The sequence below is a fragment of the Strix uralensis genome, chromosome 17 (assembly GCF_047716275.1).
Source record: "Strix uralensis isolate ZFMK-TIS-50842 chromosome 17, bStrUra1, whole genome shotgun sequence".
Classification (NCBI taxonomy): Eukaryota; Metazoa; Chordata; class Aves; order Strigiformes; family Strigidae; genus Strix; species Strix uralensis.
In genome coordinates, this window is record NC_133988.1 from 12,697,446 (window position 1) to 12,712,174 (window position 14,729).

The 14,729-nt window shown below is 39.1% G+C and overlaps 1 protein-coding gene across 1 annotated transcript in view; it reads right to left on the minus strand.

Moving 5' to 3' along the window:
* The window catches only part of TMEM132C (transmembrane protein 132C), a 222,007-nt gene that overhangs the window by 56,067 nt on the left and 151,211 nt on the right, over positions 1-14,729 (minus strand). Inside the window, exon 4 of the mRNA XM_074887463.1 lies at positions 1,583-1,766. Within this exon, the coding sequence (XP_074743564.1) occupies positions 1,583-1,766 (184 nt within the window). The remainder of the gene's footprint in view (positions 1-1,582; positions 1,767-14,729) is intronic.

A 14,729-nucleotide genomic window follows, 5' to 3' on the forward strand; every position in this document is an offset into this window, starting at 1 on the left:
GATATGGAATACAGAGAAGAAGCTGATGAATTCTTTCAAGAAATGAACAAGCAGATGTTAAGTCTGCCAGTAGACAGATGCCTATCATTTGGTACTGGAAGGCATCTATCTCCAAATAAAATCTGACCACAAAAGTCTTCCTTATGCATGTTCTCAAGTCTTAGAGGACAGATGCTCAAATATGTATTCCCTGTTCAACTCCACAGGTAATGAGGACAATTATCTCCCTCTCAGATCTGGAATGTAGCACAGGCTTTCTGCTGACTTAACAGACTTTGGATCAGGAAATTGCTGGGCATCACCTCACTGGACACGAGCGGCAGTTTTACTCTTCAAAGGGGAAGAATATATTGAAGACTACGGCTTACCAGAAGTAATATTCATCTAATTATCTGCTGCAAACCACTGAACACTGTTCAAAGAAAAGACTGCCAGAATTTCACCACCAAGATTATGCATGAGAGGCAAAATTCACAAGTGGGATGGGTATGTCTAACTCTTCTTCCAAATCCTGAGCTCTGACATTGACTAATGGTAGCACGTGCAGTTCCTCCATTAATTGCCATGTGGTCCTGTTCTAGGTAGCTGTCAGCTTTGTGCTCCTCCCCTTTCTGAGGTTTGGCAGGACTTCCAAAATAAATGCTCGGTCCCTACCTCACCTGTGAGCATGGAGAAAGTTCTCAGCATGTACCTAAACCCCACAGAACATAAAATGCCTACCTAAAAACAGTATACCTGAGATGGTGGAGACTCCACTGAAATGTCTCATTTGCTTGACTCAGAGCAGGAATTTAATCCTAGCTTGTTTACTCGGGGGAGAGGCCTAACTCCTCAGTCTCAGTGCTCCCACTGTCCCAGTCTCACTTTGCAGAAGTAATTGCACCTTCTCTGGGCCAGAGGAAAAAAAGGAGGCCCTGCTTCCACAAATCACCTTTGTGAGCCTTGTAAAGACAGACAATGGGTATGATTTCACAGTGAGGTAGGTAGCCCACAACTGGTGCTACAATACTGAGCAGAGCAAGTAGATTTTAACATAAGGTATTTTTCCATATGAAAGTCTATACTTCATTTTTCTTAAATATATTATTGAGGTTATTATTATTTTCTGTTTCTTCCTTGAAACCACAGGTTCTTACACTACTAGGGAAACAGACAGCAAAATTAGTATCAGCCTCAGCCTACTAAGGACTGAGCAACTTAGGCTTTAGCAGAAGGTGCTCGAGGCCCTCTAAAGCTGCTCTACAGCTTGCAAGTTCAAGCCATGTAATGGCAATTAGAAATGGGAAGGTAAATCTGCTTGGCTTTGTGCTACCAGCTGGTAGCCTGGAGGGAACCATGCATGACAGAAATTCAGGTTTTAAAGTCTGAGAGAGATTTTTAAAGTGGCTGCATCCCTTTCTAAGAACTGAAATTGTGTGATGTGCACAGACCATTAAATGAGGGCATGATTTTAGCAAGTAGTCCTATAAAACGGGGATGCAGGGCAGAGAGCACTCCTTTGCAAGTCTATCTGAGGCCTGCTATACGTTTTCTCAGACCACATACAGATCAGATGGAGCAACATGCTGAAACAGTTTCTTACCATTGCCAATGGAACAATTCCAACAAGATCCTTCTGGCAGATGAAGATTTCAGACAAGGTTATGTCTGTTGTCCCCTTCCGAGGGTATTCCACCTGCCAGGTGATGGGCTGCGTTCCAGAAAGGCTGCTGAAACTGGCTATTTCAAAGTTCATCTGCACGACCTCATTGAATAAACTGTTACTTCTGAAAAGAGGAAAACAGGGAAAGGGAAGAGCTATTACTTTTGCTGAAGAAGACAAATGAAGTGAATCATATTAGCAACTGGAAAATGCAGCTATTTATATGCAGATATAACACAAGGCCTTTTCCAATCTACAACTTCTTCAGAGCATACAAACTCGAATTATTCAAAATGGGTCAGCTGCTCTTACTATGAACACTATGTGGAGGGATAAAATCCAGGATATTGTATCTGATGAAGGCAAAATATACTTATTCCATTACATGTCTTTTATGATTTTGCAAGTAAGATTCAAGCCTACTGCCAGGTGGATTTGACCCCGATCAACCAAAGTTAAGTCCAGTGCAACTCATGTAGACTGAAGAGCCCAGAATTAGTGCAGCCAAAAAGAAAAACAAGATTCATTGTATATGTCCACCATCAAAATCACATAAATCCTTAGCAATGAAACTCAGTGTAACCGAAGTTCATATATGGAAGTCATTAAAAAAAATTAACATGATTAAATCACAAAATGACAGGATTAGTCTATACTTAGAGGTATGGTCTAGAAATTAAAAACCCATGGAGCCGAGACCAACTAGAAAGAACAAAGCTATGGCAGGTAAAATATACTACGAAGTCAGGAAGTATAAGATAATTTGACTAACAAATATGAAAAGACATGCTGAAATTCTTTCCCTTGCATTGTATTTCTTTAACTACATCAGAAATAAGAATAATATATGAAAGAAATTTGCTGGATTATCTTTAATTTTAATTAAAATTTAATTAAAAGTACATTATTTGCATCAGAAATTATACATTAACTGTTCTGGAACTTTCCAAATGTCTTTCCCCAGTGTAGAAAGTCTTAGTATTTCATAGAATACTACTTCAACCTAACCCTACGCTGTAAAAATTTTAAAAAGAAGAGAAAGACAGGCATCTTCCTAGCTTCAGTAACCCAATCCCACCTTCATCACACTTTTGGATGCATTCATCGTATAACAGCTTCAATTTCTCTTTTTTTATGTACAATACACGAAGGCCCATCTCTGAAAAAATCCATCAAGAACTGATCATGTACAAAGCACTTATATTCTCAAGTGCTAGACTTTCTTTTTACCTCTGAACAGAAATCACCATTTTTTATTACTTAAGACATATTCTGTGCTTTACTTTGCATGATTACTTTGAAAGCAAATGCGTTCCCCTGATAATTATTATTTTGATTATGGGTTTTCATTTGGATGGCTTACTCTGAAAAGTCTTAATACTGCCTAATGCTTTAAATTTATTTCCTTGCTGTTTTCTTGCTGTGTCAAAAGAGAGACACTGTAACACTTTTGCAACAGTGGTATACTTCCTCCATGCATTTAAAGAGTGATTTTGTGTAGTAATGCGATAGATGGATGGGTTTAGCAATTCATAACTCAAGACCAGCCTATTCCCATTTGAAGAGTTCCTACTAAATAAATCTTACAGCTTGTAAATACAAGGCAACTGTGATAACTGTAGTTTACACACTTCTGGGACATCTCAAAATGAATACATACTGGATTGAACTTTGTAATTTACTTGAAAGCATGATTATATGCAAAGATACCTGAATCACCTGAGCTACAGCATTCATTTAGCTGTTAAAGGCACCATTATGCCTTAGATTAATGACACCTGAAATGCCATTATTTTCACCATTTCTAGATCTGATGCTTAGTAACTGACAGAGAAAAAGTTTTTACATGTGATTGACTATCTCAGTGCTTTCACTTACGCTAAATAGAGAATAAATTTTTGCACACATCAAAGCTCTTCTAAGAGATAATATATGTAAGGAAAGTTTTCCTGATCAAGAAGTCTACACTTCTCTAAATGGCCTCTGAGCAGGTGTGAAATGTGTAGCTGTACAACAAAAGCCCCACAACTCTACTGGTAGGACCAGAGCTCTAGGTGGGCAGCTGTAGGTGGTAAAGAGCTCATTTCCAGCCAGCCCACTGACTCCTGATACACTGACTTAGGTGAGGGCTGATCACCTCCTTCTGGCTCTCAGCCCCCGATTGACAATACCTAGTTTCCCCTGGTCCTTCAGGCAATTTCTAAGAGTTGCCTGGTGTTCTGCTCATGAACTGTCCATACTGTTTACCTGCAGCAAATGCTCGAGCCTGGCTTTGAGCTAGCCAGGGGAAATACCCAGAGCAAAATCATTGGACATCCTGTTTCTATGTAGCATTTCATGGCACTCTTGACTGCAGTGTGGATGGGCCGTAGCCATATGTAGATGGTACCCACACACCCTTGTAATGATGTCCTATGACTGAAAACAGGCAGTATGAGGTGAGTGCATCTTTTCTACATGATTCCTGAGATCACCTGCAGCATGAACCTTAGTTCAGGCTGCTACAGTTAGCATGCGCACATGCAGATGCATTTGGGAAGTTCTCCAGGAATCATGTTGCAGGCAGGGACTAGTCAGCTCTCAGTGTAGACATATTTTTTTAAGTTACTGTCTCAGTATTTCTATTCCATATTTCATACATGTATGTATATCCTGTAGTTCACATGTGAAGGGATTCTTCTTCTATTCCAACTTAATAATACACAGAGGATTCTAGTACATCTTTTGGATTATATATTTCAAGTCCATGATGCTCAGTGACTTTGATTATCGCAATCAAAGAAAATGTCAACATTTTTTCATATATTATGCACATACATACACATTTGGAGAACTACATGACAAACTGCACAACCGTAATGTAAATGGCACTTGACTGCCATTGCCTCAGTTGCATTCCCAAGAATATTGTCTTCACTGGAGCCACAAACAACAGCCTGTACCTCTAAGAAACACTAAACTCCACCATAAACAAGCCTGACATAAACTGACTTCCTTCCTCCCAAATGCAGAATTATCAGAACCACTCTTCCATCACTGACAGTTGCATATGACACTGCGATCTTCTAGGACTAAAATGAGGGACTTACTGTCCATGCTCTATTTCTAAACCATCTGTTGCAGTGGGGCTTGAGGGTCAGACACTCCTATATTTCTTCTCCATTCCACTGCAGACATAGCTATCTCAACTTTGCACATAAGGACTGAAAGAGAGACTATGTGACACACAGGTCATATGGAAGACTGAGACAGGGTAAGGAACTGATCTGTGTTTTTCCAAATCTCTTGTTAACTGCTGGACCATCATTCTGGTATCAATGGAAATGGGAACCACAGCACTTGATTTTATAGTCTTAAATGGTCTTCAGTGTATGCATCTTAAATTTCAACATCATTCTGTACATGAGGCATATTTTTGATAATTGATGAGCTATTCTGTGAAAGAAATCACTGCTATCACCAGTTACCATACTGCCTCAAAAACACCTGCTTAATTTGGATTTCCAGTTCTCACCAAGCACTTGGTACCACTCATTGAGCTATTTCAGCCAAGTATCTTCTTGACCTCTGACAAAGAGGCTGCTTCTTCCCAAGGTATCAAGCTTTAGTGGTGGAGAGATATAAGAATGGTACCAAAATTCTTCTACAGAATTCTGTAAAACATTGCTAAAATATTTCTTCTTTAAAATACGTGACACAAAAATGTCCAAAAATACACATGGTATAAGATAAAGGTTTTACTGGCACTTTCTCAGGATGACCTGCATAATTATTTCAACGCCTGCATCTGTGAGTAATGCACCCATCTCCCTCCGTAGTGATAAAGCCTTTAAACAATGTCACACTATCATCAGTTTCCTCCTTCTCTCTTCATACAGAAGAAACAGAGATGATCAACAGCTGGGAAAGCATCCACTTGAAAAAAAATATGCCTTCAGAGATGTGTAATGGCTGAGAAAAAAACTTCTCATGAAGCACATTTAATGTTCAGAGCTTGTTCACTGACTGAAACAGCAATTCCTTAATATCTAACATTTAGAACTGCTCAGCAGCCGGAACAGCAAGTAATTATAAAACTTTTCTAAAGTACACAGCACGTAGTGATTACAAATGAAGCTTCATGAAGGCAGGGCTTCTAAGGAATTGCTCTAGGGTGGATATATGAGTCTAATTTGATTGGACTGAGAGTTCCCTTGGGCCAGTTCACTCCTTGGATTTATTTTAATTTGTAAATATGCTTATGATTCAGGGCTAGACTGGAGCACGTGCTTGCAGAAGGGACTAAGGACTCCCTTTGATCTGCTAAACAGTCACTCCTGCTCTGGGTCTGAGCACACAGGCATAAGTGAGGAGCACTGAACCCATAGCTACTCCTTTGCTGGAGCAGATGGGCAATGATTAGGTGCTACTTATTGGTTACAGCAGCCGAGCCAGCAAGTTAGTGATGGGGTTAGTAATTTACTACTGGCATAGGCTAGCAGTAAATTTCTACCCCAGGAGAATGAGGAGGAATTGTGCTGCAGAGCTGTGTGAATGCTTCTGAGGAACACAGTTTTAGAAAAAGAAGGTGGAACAGAAATATTCTGTTAATGGAAAGATAATAAAAAATGCATAAAAGGCAAAACAGAGGTGACAGAGGGAGCAACTGCTATGGAATTCATCAGCTCTTGCCAACTATATGGACAGAATATGCACTTTTGATATCAGCTAGTGTTAATTTAACCAGGATTCTTGATTTTAGAATATTTTTGAGTATGATATTAAGCACTCCTTTGCAACTATTTATTGCTCATTCAAACCTTCAGTACCGTGAGCAATATTTACCCTTGGAAGGAGATTTTTCTTATACGGATACACAGGACTGGCTGTATCAGAAGCTGTACTTAACCCCCTCTTCAGTATAGGGGATTTAAAACATGGTGTCATGTATACACAACACACACATAAGTCCATGGATAGACTAAAAATGTGAGTAATACCACAGACACTAGAATGCAAACCAGATTCTGTTTCTCTGCAGAGGTCTAGTAAGAGGAGGAATGACGTTAAACTTGTCAATGCCGAGGCCAGGGCTCGGCTGAGCCCAGAAACAGTGAATCACGGGCCCAGTGCTACAAAGGCTTTCACAGGGTGTAGCGGGAGAAAGAAAGCAGATAATTACTAAGAAAAGCAGTGCAGAGATCTCAGCTGATGTAAGATCCATCAACAAACGGAAATCTTTGTTGAACGCCTGTCTACATGTGTGGACCAGGGGTCTCTGATGAGAGATTTCAAAGTGTTGGGTTATTGCTCTGAGTAATAGAGCAGTTTCGACTCTTAAATGAGTGAATCTTAGGACTGCTACAGGCTAAATCAATAATTTCGATTTATTACAGTGGCTCTCAAAAGAGAAATTTTAAAAAGCCTAGATTAAAAACATTTTTTAGCCATCCTTTATTCCAACAGATTTTACTGAAAGCATCTAGGGATCCGAGAATACTTCGACCTCCTGAAAATTTAGCAACTCTTTTCCTCTTTAATGCTATCCAGTTTGACAGTGACATCTTAATGCAAGATCAGCATTTACTAAATGACATAAAAAATTGAAAAGAGTACAAACCCCATTATCCCTCAGTTACACTGCACATCTTACTCTTCACTGAAATTAATGTATCGAAGTATGTTACTACCATGTACAGAGACAAACTCCCATCAAAAGCCAACGGTCAAACTGGACCCCAGAGCAATCTGTACTTCAGCCCACTTAAGACGTATATAACAATGCTTCTTCCCATCTTGGAAAAGATTATAATAGCGTGCAGGACACATCTTCCTCTGTTCCTGATATTTTCAACTTGTTCCTCCTGCATCTTTTCCTAACCACATTCGATAACTGGGCCATCTTCAATGGACACACCCTAGGACCAGGATGAATCACAGCGATTTAAGAAAAATTAACAAAACACAGAGAGCAGAACCTGATCTGGAAAGTGTGACCGATGATGACTTTAAAGATGATGAAATTATGTGGGCAGCTCTTTATACATCAATTCACTTACGTAGTCAGCACTCAGTGCTAACAAAGGGTGGGTCATTAGCAACCCAGGTTGCTTTGAATCAGTCACCTATGAGCTAAATCATCCATTCCCTTCTGAAGCACTTGATCAAATGGAGTACAATAGCTTAATATAAATTTCTTTCAGCAGGCCCTTAATAAGAGCTGTTACAAAGTTAATCCCTTTGAAAAACTGTGGAAAGGATGTAGTAATTAAAGAAGAATGCCAACTACTGGAGACAAAATGCAGTTTAAATTTCTTATTTTGCAATATTAGCCTAGCTTTCATCTTTAAACCATAAAAACCAGCAGAGGAGAAAGAAAAGGATGATCTATTTTGGCAATTAACAGATAGGGAGGACATAATTTCATGGAAAACTACCACATTAAAAGTATTATGATGGTCTTCAGAGGAAAATATCTGAGGTATAACTTAGCAAACTCTTGAACAACATAACATAATATACATGTATATCTTCAAAAGGATGATATAATGCTGTACTTGATTTCTTCATACAGTCCAGATGAGAGTTAGATTAGTTAATAAGGTTTCTTAGCTTTCTTGTCATAAACTGTGATATAAAACATAGCTTTTTGATTAAGGTATTGGACTGAGACAGGAAATCTCATTTCACTTCCCAGCTCTTCCACAGCATCCTTTAATGACCTCAGGCAAGACATGAAGATACAGATCCTTACAGCTAAAATAAAATCAATAGGAATTAGGCATCATAGAACTTTAAAAAACCTCTGGTGTCTGTCTGCTACTTTAGGCACCTGAATATGGTATCCTTCTCATGTTGGTCCTGAGCCCGAGGATCTCAGCTGGCTTCAACCACATGCCATGTAGGAAAGAGTCAGAAGACCACTCATGGTTCAACTGCTGCATTACGCCGAGAGCTCCCACTTGCAAGGGAAATTCTTACGTAACGAAATAAGCACTGTCTGGGTGGCATAAGGTAGAGAGCGCCTGGGGTGTGATCTTTCTGTGCCTTTATTTCCCAGCTGAACATGATGAATAATAATTTTTTCTCCTAGTCTCAAAAAAAAAAATTTGAGTATGTGGTGTCCATCTGACTTCTCTGTACAAGCCTTGCCCACAGATGCTAATCTCAGGGATGTTAACTGCTATCCTAGTAAAAACAGCAAAAGTCATGTTGCTAATTAGAGTACAGAAAAACAGAAATGTTCCCCTCTTGGAAAGGCAGAAAGCTGAACAAGATAGTCCCTGAAGGAGGGAGACCTGACGGGGGATCACAATAACTCACCGATTTCTTCCTTCTATGCGGAGCATTTTTTTAGAGTCACTAATCACCCATAAATGCTGCAGTCAAGATAGCAGGCTCATTAGTCTTCTCTGATACTACATCACATCCAGGCACAAGGTAGATGAGATTGATTTTTCCCTTCTCCCAAAGGAAGCAGGAGTGCAACCCTCTGCCTCAGACTGGTGGCATCGTATAAAGACTACGTGCAAATCCCACTACTGAGCTATCATCATCTCCAACCTTTATTTCACATTCCATTCAGTTTGCACAAGATATTAGTCTGCTAATGTCTTCATTATAATTTCAGATAACAAAATACATAGGCAGATTGGTCAAGAAATAAGCTTTCACAGTGATTCATCATCTCTTCCTGCCTCTGAGAAGGACATTTTCTACTTAGTATTCAATCAGCGCTGGAATCTCTCCAGAATCACTGTAAGTAAGCAGTATTTTCCTCTTTTGGAGACAGCAAATGTGTAAGCATTGAATATCTTCCAAGGGACGTCACTGGAAAGGAGACCCTGAGCAGAGATTTTCAGAGAGATTGACTTCAAACCGCATGCTTTCAAATGGAGAAAGGAAGTCAGAATCATTCCGATCATCAGCATTAGATTATATGGCTCTTTCAGCCTGCTAAAAGCAGCAAGATGAGATCAAATACACAAAAGCATGTTTTATTGTTCACTTTTAATTGCTTTCTTGAATAGTTTGGGAGCAGCCAGTGAAACATATTCAGAGACAGGAGATCACCTTTGAAAAAGCAGCCTATATAACAGATTTTCTGATTACAAGTATCTTACATGTGTGTCTTATTCCATTTATAAGCAACTGTACCCCTGGAATTGATACAGAACAAGGTACTCCGTTTACTAAATCCATTTATGAGTTGGACGGACTCAGCCTCCTCTTTCAGTCTCCACTCGTGTCTGTCATTCATCCAAGCCCTACTTGCAGAAACTACAACGCAGCATGACTCAAGAGACAGGGCACCAACTTTGTGTTGTTCAACCACTCCCAGGTGATAAACTGGTATTCTTTGGGGGGATATAAAAAAAAAGTAAAATCAAGGTATGCACAATTAGCAACGAAATTTTGAAAATATGATCAAAATGGCACAGCGATGCAGAAGGGTCTGGTTACTGGAGCAGCCTCAAACAGGCTGTCCCTTCCAGTAAAGATGTGTCAGTTGCTGTTGATATGACCAGTTGATTTCTGTAATAACTGGTAACTAATACTGGACTGTGCCAGACACTTGTGGTCTGTTACGCCCTCAAATAACACACTGATCAAAGAAAGGGATGCAGCCTAACTGCTGATTGCTATGCAGAACATCCCTCCAGGTACAGCTCATGTAGATGTAAGTGTATCAGGCATTTGCACCTGTTTTGAAACAAACTGAAGATGAAAATGCATTATGAATCAGGTGGCAAGACAAATCACATTTATATGTAACTGCATATGTAAATCAGATGTGTGATATGCACATCTAATTTACAAGTCAGGTGTCTTCAGTCTCCAGTTCCTATAGTTTTTACTGTGGGTTTTTGGTTTTTTTTTTTTGTTTTTTGTTTTTTTGGTTTTTTTTACTGCTCTGCTAGCATATCTGCTTTTGAGCTATGCTTGAAACTCCAAAAATATTTGTGCATAAAAATCCCCATTCCTTTTCAAGAGAATAGCTGCATTTTCCTAGTGGAAAAACAACTAGAAAGTTAACCATTCACCAGGCATGTACAGTTGATAAAACATCTGCACTTTGTAGAGTCAATGGATGTAAAGAAAGCACACATTTAATAGCATAGTAAAGGAAAAAAACATAAAGGTAAGTGCTGAATATTACGGTGAAACAATGAAGAAAATAACCCAAGTTTTTCAGACTTGCTGGCCATGAACAAAGTTCTTGGGGCAATGAAAAGTCAAGCTTGTGGGTGACAGCCCCATGCTCTCTCCTGTTCCATTTGGTACGATTACAGCTTTTCAAATTCAAGTTCACAAAAAAGGTAAAGGGATTTTTTGGATCAGAAGCAATGATTGACAACTGGTTGGTGGCAGCTATCTGAAGAGACCTCCAATTTAGCTGAAGAGCTTTCCTAGGTGTCTGTGAAGCTGCCTGAATAAAGAGTAAAAGACCTTGAAATGAGCTGCATCCTTTGAGAAATAAGCCCAACAGCTGCAATTTCATCACAGAGCAAACTCAGTTTGTGTGGAGTCCCTCAGACTAGAAGCTGCAGGGAATTGAATAATACTGTGTACAATCTAGAGCTACAGGAGAATATCAGCCTGGGGAAGGTGGAGAAGTAGTTTTATTTCTAGAAAGTCAATATATTTTTGCAAGCTCCACTAAGGAGCAGTCTGAAGCAGGAATATATTCCTTTTCACCAATCTCAGGTCATAATTCCTGTCTCAGACCATATTATCCCCCTTACTAGTATTTGTAGAATATATGATATACTCTTTCAATCCTACTCTTATCTTGTAAATTCTCTTTAATGTTGTATGCTGCTCACGTGGTCTTTACTATGCTAAAGTAAAATACAATTAGGGTAAAGCAGAAACCCAAGCTAGTCTAAAGAAAAGATAGTCTGAGCAGTAACAGTAGAATAAATATTGAGCTCAGCTCAAACTCCATGTAAATGGGAATGACATAGGTGAAAATTAACAGGAGAGTAGAGTCAGGTATAGTGGTCTAATTGGGATCTACTGATTATTTGCAGGTATACTTATATTTTAGGACACTGTCCTGGATAACTGTAAAGACTGGTCCACTCTGAATACGTATGTCCAAAAGTTATCACCACAATGTTAGAGTAATAATATTTTGTTCTTTCACAATCTCTGTTAACTGCAACTATGCCATATGATCGTGCAAGGTCAAACTTGCAAAGAAACATTTTACCATCTCTTGGCATAACTTTGCTGCAGCGCACTGAGACTTTACAGTACAACACTGTGATAAGCACTATAAAACTAAAGCTGTGCATGGAGAAGGATGAAGGACAGGAGGGCGGGGGGAGTTCTGAAAGTGTTGCTCACATTAAGCTTTCCATCCCCCAATTCACTGTTTTGGTGTCATGAGGCTGGCCTTTACATGGTGTTCAAAAAAAAAAAAAAAAGAAAAAGTTTTGATATCCAGGAAGAACACGCATTTAATAATGCTCTATGTACTTTACACGTGCAGTTTACCAAATCTGTCCTTGAAAGATATGAAAAGAAAAAAAACCCAACCCAAAAAAGTGCAGGATAAGGTACACACTGACATTAATCCAAGAACTCCACTGAGATGGGGAAAACAGTGAGGCAGCACATCTGACAGTAACATCCAAACGCCATCGTATGGAGAAAGTTTGCTAAAGTATGATAGAGGCAAGCTAGGTTAGACAGCAATAAAAAAGGAAGGCTTAGCTTTTTCTCTCTCTCTTTTTCCTTCCCCTGAAGGGGTAAAGAGGGAGAGGAAGCTGCAGGAGCCATCTTAGATGAAGAATCTCCATTTTGAGTTCACAGTGGAAAATCCTAGAATGACAGCAGTGGTTGCTGGGATGTTTTATTCCACTTCCCCTATCCCTTCTTCTTCCCTGTCTTGTTTCCCCTTTCTTTCTTCCTTCCCCTTCTTCCTGCATGTTTAAAAAAAAATATATATACGATGGAGAGAGCTGATGCTAGTGAATATCCTGGGGAAATTACACAGACATGTGACCAACTTCTTCAGTCTGCAATTATAAACCAGCTCTTACTTGAACTTACAAAAATTATGGACTTCAGGGCTTTCAGCATCTGTAGTTCTGGAAGTCTGATGGACAAAACTTTATTTTACAGTTCATAGTGCAAAGCTTAAAAATGTTGCCTTCCTAATACCATGCACAGCTCTCATTCATTGTAAATTTAAAAAGAAGCTTATTAAAAGCAGAACCAACATAAATATTGGAGGTAGATTCATTACATTTCATGATACAGTTATTTGGTGGCTAACTCCAGTAGTTCACTTCTCCTGTTCAAGGATAATAAAAGGAAAAATGTCCCCATGACATTCAATGGCAGAAATGTCATTGCTGAAGTGCCTATGATGTGCAATTAACATTTTTAAGGAGTCATTTAAAAGGATACTGTCAAGGCTGATAGATCTGAGATCACACCAACTATCTATGTTTGGATTTCTGCATAATTCAGCATCTCCCTAGCAAGTTCACCCTTTAACTTCTGAATATTTATATTTTTCTTTCTCCTTATGTCTACTATATTGAGGGTTTTATATATTTTTATCATTGACTTCTCCCCCTTGCAACATTACAATGTTGTGTTACAATTGAAATCATCAAAGTCTCTATCCACAAAGTTTTCATTTTTTTAATGTTCTGTTTTCCTCAAGCAAACTGTAATTTTCATAACAAAAACAGTTTATTTTGGAGCAAAAAAGTAATTTGTGGGGCAAAAGCAGTTTGGTGTTAGGGTGGAGTTAAAAAAAAAAAGTAAAGTCATTCTGTATTACTAATGAAAACGTTGTCATCAGTGGGATGGAGACTTCAGGTCTAGACTCAGAGTGTTTGTGTGGAGAAAAGAAGTCCTGGCAGTCGTACCTGACACTTCTGCTTAATAGAATGAAAAAGCAGGAAAATACTGAAGACATTTGCTATAGTAGAAAAAACTGCCTTTAAGCAAAATGTTCATCAAAGTTTCTAGGAGATGCCAGCTACTTTTTAAAGATTTCATTGGATGACGACTGAATGTTTGTATTTGCAGCTGAGAGCTGATAGCAGACATCAGTTTTCAGGCAGAGTGCAGACGTTCCTGTCTGACTGTCAGGCGCATGAAGAGCAATGTGTCCTCAATATTTCAAGAAGACAAATGAAGGAGATGCGATCTTAATGTTAAATGGCCTGTGAGAAAAGCAAGTGCCTACTCGACTGACAAAACACTTACAGATAAACTCCACGAGCAACTTCGAAGTGATGACTCTGACATCTCTGGTTCTCTCCAAATTTGTTTTTTTCCCTTCAGCACCTCAATTAGAAAATAGCTGTGTCTAATTTGTTGGGAAGTCTCAGTTTCAAACTCACTAAATCAGGCCCTGATTCAAAGCAAGAAAACACAATGGATTTGGATGAGGCTTTTGAGAGATGTCATGCTTTATAGAGGTGACTTTCCATTGCTAGGAAAAAATTTTCATCTTAACTTGACCCCCAGGTGGAGTGTAGGAGTGCTAGGGGGAACCATAGGCTGCATGATATCAGAATACTCTTTAAACAACAGTGAGTTTTTTATTGCAGAAAGTAATAAACAAGAGTCTAGCACAAAATTACTCTATGCACCATATAGTTATACATTTGTCTCACAGCCCAAAGCAAAGATTTACAAATCTACTGTGATTTTTTTCCAAGCAACCATTACTGCCTTTTTATACTCTTCTTTCTAGGCCTTTCTGCACTAGGTGAATCGAAATAGGTTTCTGTGTAATTATACAAATGACATTTAGGGGACACTGTCAAAAAGAAGGAGAAAGGATTCTAAAGGACAATCCTTCCCTTTCTTATTGAAATCTTCAACACCTGCTCTTTGCTGACTTTTGACACTTTGCTTGCTCAGACAGGTGGAATTAGACTGATGAAAGTCCAGCTTTCCAAGGCTCTGAAGAAATGCAAGGCCAAGAGCAAAAGCTCATCTGCACACATAGTGTACGCATGTGGGATTACTGCGCTGAAATGCTCAGTGAGATGAGAAAGAGTACAAAGAAGCAGGAGCATCACATTCACTAGGAACACACAAGTTTAAGATAACTCACCTGTGATAACACTAT